This window comes from Scleropages formosus, chromosome 9 (assembly GCF_900964775.1).
Source record: "Scleropages formosus chromosome 9, fSclFor1.1, whole genome shotgun sequence".
Lineage (NCBI taxonomy): Eukaryota > Metazoa > Chordata > Actinopteri > Osteoglossiformes > Osteoglossidae > Scleropages > Scleropages formosus.
In genome coordinates, this window is record NC_041814.1 from 8610089 (window position 1) to 8620122 (window position 10034).

Consider the following 10034-nt stretch of genomic DNA (forward strand, 5'->3'; position numbering starts at 1 on the left):
TGATATTAACATTCCTTTCCCAGTATCATAAAAACCAAATAGTAGCATTAAACTACAAACAGAAATCATTACACAAGTGGTAACTGACAAATACACAAAGGAATTGTCATAGCGTTTTAAGATGTGAACAGTCCCAGAAATGACGTAAAACCGAACAGCTACCACACACAACAGTTAGTCTTGGCCACGCGCAGATACTGAGCCAGTGACGAAGGCACGTACTTTACGTGACCTTTAACCCGGATTCAATTCCGGAGAGTTATGGACGCTGTCGACCTGCCGATCTTTGTGTAAATAGAGAAGCGGACGGTTTGTTTTGCCATAATAATAACTGACGGAAAGAGGCCGCTGTGACCTGTTGCCAGAGTATGAAGTTAACGTATAAATATTACTGCAATTGAGCGGCAAAATGTCCATGGAGGATCCATTTTTCGTCGTCAAGGGGTAAGTAAGGCATCGTCAACCGTGTTAGCTAGGTTGCTAGCTACTTCTGCTCTGTCTTCAGGGAAGACTGAGTGAGAGGGTTGTAAAATGCCGTTGAAACTGGAGTAGCTTTGCTATGTGATCTTAGTCAAAAAAGAAGGATTACAAATTGGATGCTAGGTAGGTGGGTAGTATAGTTTATTAATTTATATAGCCTAGACTAGTATTTTGGGTTAGTACTAGTATTTATCATTCTTTTGGACGAGCTAGCCGGCTGGGTTGCTGGACGTTATACGTACGCTAACGACTAAGAAATACTAATGACTAGTCCGATACTGAGGCCAGCTGATATCACTCTGTTTTGTTTAGACATGATGATGTACTACACTCACTGTCTACAGCTGATAACATTCTCTGGGTTCTGACAAGGTTAAGACAGTAGTCTGCCTTTCTGTTACCCTGAACACAATTACATTCTGGTTTACTGTCTTCAATCACTGTCTGTGAACTTGTTGTGTGTAGAGAAGTGCAAAAGGCTGTGAATACAGCCCAGAGCCTACACCAGCGATGGAGCGAGCTGCTGCAGGATCCAGCCACTGCTTCCAAGGAGGAGGTGGACTGGACCACCAACGAGCTGAGGAACAGCCTAAGGTCCATTGAGTGGGACTTGGAGGACCTAGACGAAACAATCAATATCCTACCATTGGGGCGCAGTCCGAATCACAATTTACAAATGGCAGCTATCAAGCTGTAAAAATCAATCTGGGTTGGTTACAGTTTGGGATATATGTTTGTTTTATGCGTTTTGTTAGTCTGTGCCTTAATGTATTGTGAAAGCATTGTGGAGTCTAACCCCAGGAAGTTCAATCTGGATACTCTGGAGCTCAACAAACGGAAAGCTTTCATCGCAAGCACTCGTCAGACTGTGAAGGTGAGTTCAGGCCAGTGGAGCTAGAGAGTCAGAAATAGGTGAATAACGCAGGCTGTTCTGTAAACTTAACGAGTAGATTAAATATTGTTAAACATTCTGAAATCCTTAGTCGGTGGTGTTTATTCTGATGGTATTTCTTTCATTTAAGTTCTTTGAAAGGGTTTTCCTTGAGTTGGAGACTTTATGTGTGCCTTAAAAGTAAAGCCTTAGAACATTTAAGGGTGTTATTTGTGCAAGACAAGGGTTCTTAACCTGTTCCACTCAGGGTGTCTGTGGATAAGGTTTACAGAGTCTGTGAAGCGCAGGCTTGCTTTGAAAGTGAGACTAAATAAAAGTTTAAAAATAAATTACTGTAGTTGGGTTGTCACATATTTCTGTCTGAAGGTAATCAAGTTTTAGTGCATTAAATTGAGTTTAAGGGTGAAGGGTATAGAAAAGATTAAGAGCCTCTGCAATGGAGATTTTCTGCCTGGCATCTCAAAATCAATTAAGTATTTTAGTGTATAATTAGTTTTCCCACATTTTTTTAAACCCGCAGGAAATGAAGGACAGTATGTCTAGTCCAATGGCCCAAGTGATGACAGACAAGAACAGGCAAATTGGAAGAAAGGTTTGTAGTTGATTTTAACAGCTTCTTAGGAACTTCATTTGATGGAAAAAAGGAAGGTTATTGTCTATGTTTGTAGGTCAGTCCAGTTTTACATTTACATCTGTTCATTTAGCAGTCAATTCTCCAAATCGACTTTCAATGAACAAACTATAGTATTTAGCTCATCATCTTATACTTGTCACACCTTTTTATGAAAATGATGTGGCTGTTACATATCAGATTATTTAATAGTGTGTGGAATAACTATCTTTTCCGAATAACTCGCATGTAATTCATAGCCGTGCGGCAAGGTTTAAAGGAACGAGAAGTGGAGGACTGACATGAATTAAGATATAAAATTTTCCATATTAATATGCATGGCAGTTCTTTGCCATTTACTTGGGTTTAATTATGTGCACAATACCTTTCCCTTTTTCTCAGACTTTACTGGGAGATAGTGGGTTGCGTGGTCCAGTGTGGCAGTCAGCGACAGACAAGTACAGTCGGTTGGATCGGGAGCTACAGACGGCAAACTCTCAATTTATTGAGGAGCAGCAGTCTCAACAACAGGTATGTGAAAATTATGTGTATTGCCTACATATCAGTAGTCTGGCTGTTGGGGTCTGTCTTGGACAGTATGTACATTAATGAAGTTGTGTAATGATATTTTCATTTTATCTCCATTCAATTGTAGATTTCTTTTCGTTGTTAATGTACTGTGGCAAATATGTCTGTGTAGGTGTGTGTGTTGCTAACCTGCAAAGCTTTGATCATGTGTGCGTGTTTGTGTGTCTTAGCTGATTGCAGAGCAGCAGGATGAGCAGCTAGAGCTGGTATCCGGGAGCATAGGTGTGTTAAAGAACATGTCCCAGAGGATTGGCCAGGAGCTGGACGAGCAGGCAGTGTGAGTCATCCTGCACAATACAGCAGTACGTGTGTGTGGAGGTCAAAACCCTGACGGGCTATTCTAAGCTAACAGCCTGTGAGAAGCAACGTGATGAAATACTACCCTAGTCCTGAAATATATCAACAATTATTTATGAATATTTTACTCTGTAGCTTTTCATTAATATATTACAATATGAGGCCCATGAGTAACTAAATTGGATGGAATACAGTATATATACGTATACTATATATATTTTTGCTTTTTTCATTTATTCATCATTCTACCAATTTCACAACACACAAGTTGATACTGCCTTGTTTAAAATTTGTGTGTGATAATTGTATCTGTGGAAAGAAATACTTGGAGGAGACCAAAATGATGTACTTTTAGCTCCAGCTGCAATTCATGTTTCTTTTTGGTGGTGATTGTTTTTGTGATATTTTAAGACAGACACTGAGCATTAAGTAATTACATAAACCTGTATACTTATTATTACAAGTGCAAACAGGGTTACACTATATTTAGGTATGTCATGTATGTCAGCCTTACCATTTGTATACACATTGATGCTAAATCCTTTGTTCAAGTAATGCTTGACAGCAGTGCAAAGTGACGTGTGGTGTTTAATCATTTTTTTTCTGTGTTACTCAGGATGCTAGATGATTTTTCTCATGAGATGGATAATACACAGTCTCGGTTGGACAATGTCATGAAGAAGCTGGCTAAAGTTTCTCATATGACCAGTGGTGAGTCTCATGGTCCTTTGCTTTCACTGTAAATACTCTCAGCTTGGTCATCTCACTTCTAAAGTTCAGAATTTCTCCAGCAGTGTTATTCATTATAAACACAGTGTTTAATTCCTGAAACAATATATTTATCTTGAAGCTATGGCTGATGAAAATGAAATATGTATAAATACCTTATATAGAGAGATTTTGGATTATTTAAAAAATCTCATTTGGGTACCTTGGGTGGTGTTTTTCTAGTCATGTTTGTGTAGTACTGGGGATATACAGGATTATTTCTTTGCAATCTTAATATATCCACTGTAAATTTATGAGAGGTCAGCCAGCCAATCCTAGATGAAAGGTGGTCCTTGGCTAGACTTCCTGGAGTCAGCTGAGGTTGCTTTCCGGAGAGGAAGGAAAGGTGGGCCTTTGTCAGCCTGGCACCCCCTAATAAGGCATTGTCTTCAGTCCCAGGGGGAAAATGCTCTCTGCCCTTCACAGGAAGTGCTTGGTACAGAGACAGGAAATACATTGAAATGTTAAAATTTTTTTTGTTGTTGTTTTTAGTACATCCTGTGTATTTTTTTTTTTTTTTTTTTTAATTTATTTTTTTTTTAAACTCCCTTGCTCTGGACATTTTTTCTGCTCTGCAGTTATTTTTTCCTTGGTTCCTTCAATGTATTTATACTCGCTACAGAGGAAGCTACAGTGTTGGTGCTAAACCCAATCTCTGCTGTACATGGTCTTCTTAATACCACATCCTTGCCACTGCCTTGCCACTGTAGTTTTGTTGACATGTTTGTTGTTGTGTCTTTTGCTCTTGCAGACAGGCGGCAGTGGTGTGCAATCGGTGTTCTTCTGGCCATTCTGTTTGTGGTCCTCATCCTCTTCTTTGTTCTGTGACATCAGTGCCCTCCAAGCACCATCTCACCCACCTGCCTGGCTGCATCTTACAGTCTCTCACTGTCAGTTGTGTATGACAGTGAAATTATTCTAGGGGACTTGAAAAAGAGTAATGGTTTCCACAGACTTAAGACTAGGGTAATGGTTCTTTTCCAGAAACCTTCATGCCATACAAACTGGTATCTGGTATTTTTTATTTCCTGTGTTTGGCACCAGTTTAGGAATGAACCAAAACCTTAAATTCAGTACATACTCTGTAGCATAAACTTCAGAAACCACCTTAGTATTCAAAACAACAATGTCCACCACAAGACTTGGCCTTTTTATCTGTAATTGTGACGTATTCAACCTTGTTCTGGCAAGGTTTTACCTGCATTTTGTAACATTTCAGAAGACAGTGCAGATGTTTGCAGTCTTCTGAGTCAGAAAATGTCTCTATTATGTTGTGGCTAAAATCACTCTTGAAGTCCTGTTTTACTGGATAATTTCATAGATAGTTGGATTTTTAGAGACATAAATTAGAAAAATTCCAAATTAAGCTGCCACTTCTTCCACAGAACAGTAGTCACAAGAGCATGGTCCTGGTTCTTTTTCTTTCATGTACTGTAATTCCAGCCAGTGAAAGCTGAGGCTTTAAGTTCTGAAGGGTGTGTGTGTGTGTGTGTGTGTGTGTGTGTGTGTGTGTGTGTGTGTGTGTGTGTGTGTGTGAGATGAAACACTGGAGTAAATGACAAGAATAGTGTCCCTGCTATTCTATGGATAAATCACTAACCACAATGACATTTATTCTAATGTTTATGATTTTTTTTTTGTTGGAAATTGTAATAATGTAATGCAGTTAAGACTAAAGTACTGAAAAAAAAAAGACGTACATAATAAATCGATGCCTACGCTAACCATAGCTGTAAGGAAATATGATTTTTTTTTTTTTTTTTTTTTTAAAAATAGTGTTACTGCTTGACAGCACTAACCAGAGTCAGTTCATATTTTAACCTCTGTGTTACAGTTTTGACTTTTGTCTAGGGAATTTGTTGATCATGTTCTCTGGGATGTATTGTATATGTTGTATGGCAGTGTCTAAACCTCTGTCCCCAGGTAAGCATCTTCCTGTCAGTCTATAATGGTACTGGTTGGTCCACAGTATGGCTTGCCTGTTATAAGATACTGCAGCTGTAGTGAGTTTGGTTTGCAGATCAGTATGGGGTTTCAAGACCCCTTTCAAAAGTGATGTTTTCATATACAGTGTTGGCACATGGTGTCTGTGCAGCCAAGCCCACGAAAGCATACGGCCAGTGCCTTAGACTGATTAGAAAAGGAAGTGTTCTTTCAGTGCATGTAAGCTCCCTAGCCTACCCAGGGTGCCATGCAGTTGGATGTGCACTGTCAGTGATTTTTTTTTTTTTCTCCCCCCCCCCTTCCCTTTTCCTGAAGTTGGAACACTATGTACCATAATGCATTACTAAGCTCTTTGAGATAGCATTCCCAAGAAGTAGTTAAACAAGATCACAGATATAAGGTCTGTGGTGTTTTAATAGATCCCCTGTGCCCACCTACATGAACATTTTTTTAAAATGTACAGAACCTCTCTGGGGGTAGATACAAGATGCATACTAAGATGTATGAATGACTTGCATGTCATTACACGTTCCCCACATTGCTAAGGTCTTCTCTGTGAGGGACAGGAAACTGTTTACGTTATACACTTGAAATCGGGTCATAAAGTGAATACCTAGTTAACTTAGTTTCTTGTAGTAAAATCGGTAATATGCAGAAATCACTGCATTGTTTGAAAACGCTAATAGAAAAGTGTTTTGACCGTTTTTGTGCATTTGTTATATGTTGAGTTAAAATTTATTATTTTCAAATGGTTGGTATGTCCCAGGTACCTCAATGTCGCACAGGTATTAGTTTTCTTCTTCCACGAAAAGATATTTTTACAAGGAAATACAATGATGAATGTTGTGGAATTTTACATTTTTAATTTGTGTAATGATGACCCACAGGACAAAACAGGTTAAAACACCCTTGGGTTCATGGAGAAAATGCAACGTAAAGTGGTCAACACTGTGTTATTTTAAAGGGGGCTTCATTGTGAACGTTGTACAGTTGTATCCCTGTCTCACTGCGATTGGTAATGAATGAGAAGAAAATGCAAGACTAAGAGTAAGGCTATGTTATACATAACATGTCCTAAGGGTATGTTATACGTAATTTAAGTGTGAATCTGTATATTACAGTTCTTGGTCAGCTTGTTTTTTCTTCTTTTGGAGTGTGCAGAGTTTTTGTCGTCCTATTTGTCCTCTGAACCACAACATTTGACCTTTGTTCTGGCCTTTTGTGTGAGTGCTTGAATGAGTTACAGGGTATGAATTCTCTTTAATTGAAAGCAAATTGCTACAAGCTCAAAATGATTAATAGAATTAAAACTGCTGCCTCTCTGACATCTTTGCTCATTTGTCTAAGATACAAATGGTTCCTTTTCAGTTTGACTGCACTTGCCAGGTTAAAGAAAAGAGGGAGGGTGTGGCTGTGGGATGTCCCAGATGTGCACTGGCCATAGCAGACCCCGTCACCCCTCCTCCTAGCATGGACCAAAGTTCTCTCCATCTAGGCCAGGAAACAGTTGCAGTCTGTCGTCCCAGTAAGTGCCACCTCAGTATGCTTCCTGCTCCTCATCACCCACACAATGGTCATGTTTCATCAGTCAGGTGTCCAGCCTCGCATGTCTGTCCCTGGTGCTGGTAGTATTAGACACAAAGTAAGAAAAATCTGGTGAAAAGACCTGCACTGTGGAATTATCTTATATGCTAGTCATTCATATTGGAAAGTATTTTTTTTCTGGTCTAAAGATAGCAGTTGTTTTTCAGTTTACAATTATTTCCACATGATTAAAGCAGCTAATTACTATTAAAAGTCTTGTCTCTACTGAGAGGTGGACCGACGTAATCTATTATCGAGCATGGTTCAAGGTTGATTCTGACTTAGTGTCATCATTTACATCAGCTCGGCATGACTGAGCTTCATTCTGACAAGGACACGGGGCTTCTACCCTTAGGCTCAAAGAGATCGGGCGGGGGGGGGGTGACTGTGTGTGTGTGTGTTTGTGTCTTTGTACAAAAACCATCTAGTGCTAATTACTGGGCAAGTTTGTGCGTGCATGTGTGTGTGTGTGGAGGAACTGGGGGTCTGGCAGGCAGCAGGTGCAGGCTGCAGGTCCCCAGCTTGCCCTCTTTATCCACAAAGAGAATGAGTGTAAGAGAAAGGCCAGCTGAGCACATCCCCCCTGGGGGGAGGGGGCCTGGGCCACAAACAAGCTGCCTGAGACAGCTGGGCTCATTAGCATTGCAATGCAGTGCCTGAGAACACGGGGTGTGAGGAGAGACGGCTTGAGGATTTAACCCTTCTACTCACACACGTACACTCGCAGACACAAAGGCGGACAGCTCCTTCCTGCGCCGCACCAGTCCATTATGGCACCTTCATTCATCTCATAGTCACCAGGGAGGGTCCGCAGGCCCCTCGGATTCACTGTAATTTAGCCCCCATTTAAAGAGCTATCAAAAGCGGATAAGCTGCTTCAAGAACATTATTGGGCCAAATACAGTTCGCAGAGCAAAAGGGGCATCGCACAGTTCCCATGGCCCCTTGAACCACTGCGCGTAGCGTCTGCTCGTCCTGTGAAGAACGCCGCGGTACCGCTCCTCTTGTTCACCTGCCTGTTCAGTAGACTCAGTATCTCACCGTATCCACCCCTTTGTGGAAAAACTCCAGTGATATTGCGCTGCCTGTACCTGTGCATTTTTTGCTGCTTAACTCTGGTGGTGTCTGTATGTCACAGGATGTGACTGTGTTCACACCATTTCTGTTTCTTCATTATTCACTCCATCACCACCCCATCTCCCTGTTCCACCTTTCTGCACCTCTGACCCACAGAATGACTCAAATTTGTGGAATCCATGACGAATGATAGATCCGGTTAAACATTTACTACCCAAAGAGCTGCAGGCAGTCAGTGCAGATCATCCTGAAATTCCTTTTGGAAAATCTTGAGAGTATCAAAACAACAGACTATATTAGATCTTACACATTTTATTCAACCATTTTGAAGAACATGACAACACAGTCTTGAGTATTTTGTGTGTGTGTTTAGTGGTGCAGGTGTGTGCTGATCTCTTTGAACCCACCTCTGGCAAGTCACGGGGAGGCTGGGGTCAGGGTATTGATCATCAAGCCCTCCCTCCACCGTCTGGCCACCTGAGACCCTGGGTTCTCCACACATCTGTCACCGCCTCTCTCTTCGCTCGGCACGTCTCCTCTGTTGCCCCAAGCCAACCCCACGTCCACCTCTCTTAAAGGGACAGAGACCATTTGCAGAATAGATGGGCTCACTTACATTAGGGTCCTTATTTGTACTGAAGGGTGGGAATGCCAAAGGTGGTTGTTTCATTGAGAAGAAAGAGTAATGTACTTATTGTATTTTAATTACTGCAGCTTATTAAAAAAAACACACACACAATGTGTCTCCAGATGTTCAAATACTGAATTTTATTCATCTTGCTCTGTAAACATGAATACACATAAGTCGTCCCCAGTGGTCTAACAACCGCACTTCAAATGCTTTCCTGCTGAATATGCACCTTAGCACTGATGCCAGGATGGATGACTAATGCATTACCACTAATGCCTCACAGTTAACACTTCTTTTTTTTGTGGTGACAAAGCTATGGGTAACAAATTGTGAAGCAGTGAAATGTAGACGTCAGTATAACGTAGCCATCAGGATGTGAGTCAGATTCAGCATCTATACAAACCTTCTAGGAGTTGTCAACATAATCAGCTACATTAATATTGAAATGAGCCCATTTGAATATAATCACCCTCTCTTTATTAAACCGAGCCATAAGCAGAGATCAATAACGACATGATGTGGTATCCTTTCCAGAAGGTGGACTTCGCACAGACTAATGAACAAACCCAGAATGACATCACTGGAGCATCTGCCAGAAGTAGTGCAATTGAACAGCTGTGTCTCTGGTCCTTTTATGAACCAGATCTGATGTATACAGCTACCTTTTTGTAAATTCATAGGACTTAACGACACAGGTGTCCAGAGGCAAAGTGATGGGCACATTATGGACAAAATTCATTAAAGCACGATGAAGCCTCATCCTTTGTCATTCTCTAGAAATTCTTGGGTGTTTTAGTGTCACATTGTTTTACAGAATCTGGGAGGCAATGAGTGAGAGCAAAAAATTCAGAATTATATCCATCCTGTCCAACAGATCTGGCATTCATGCGTACCTTTACTTCATGGGAAGACTGAGTATTGGTCACACACTCCACTCTGCCATGACTTTTCTTCCAGAAAGCTAATGAAAACTCGTAAACATTAAAGTGTACTGTTATCTACTTCTCCTGTACCATAGTCTCAACAAGGGAGGAACAGAGGGGATGTTTTCACCCAGCGTTCAAGCAAACCTAAAGCTCACCCCCAGTATTTGTGTATAACTCCTCGTCCTTCCAGTGCCAAAAATGTTCATACACCGTCTTCTGATAAGTTCTTCTCTTACT

The 10034-nt window shown here is 40.9% G+C and overlaps 1 protein-coding gene across 1 annotated transcript; it reads left to right on the top strand.

Annotated features, from left to right (window-relative positions):
- Nucleotides 1-5391, top strand: stx6 (syntaxin 6). The gene is made up of 8 exons (XM_018726706.2): nucleotides 1-444; nucleotides 946-1115; nucleotides 1260-1354; nucleotides 1893-1964; nucleotides 2385-2513; nucleotides 2741-2847; nucleotides 3484-3578; nucleotides 4387-5391. Exons 1-8 carry the CDS (start codon nucleotides 410-412, stop codon nucleotides 4461-4463), a joined length of 780 nt encoding a protein of 259 aa, XP_018582222.1. The 5' UTR covers nucleotides 1-409; the 3' UTR covers nucleotides 4464-5391.
- Nucleotides 5392-10034: the final 4643 nt, after the last annotated feature.

What these genes read in the sequence shown, in the direction of transcription:
- stx6 (XM_018726706.2), top strand. Translation starts at nt 410, where the DNA reads ATGTCCATGGAGGATCCATTTTTCGTCGTCAAGGG. An exon ending in CCATTTTTCGTCGTCAAGGG is followed by an intron (nt 445 to 945) that starts GTAAGTAAGGCA and finishes TGTTGTGTGTAG; the next exon opens with AGAAGTGCAAAAGGCTGTGA. An exon ending in GAGCTGGACGAGCAGGCAGT is followed by an intron (nt 2,848 to 3,483) that starts GTGAGTCATCCT and finishes TGTGTTACTCAG; the next exon opens with GATGCTAGATGATTTTTCTC.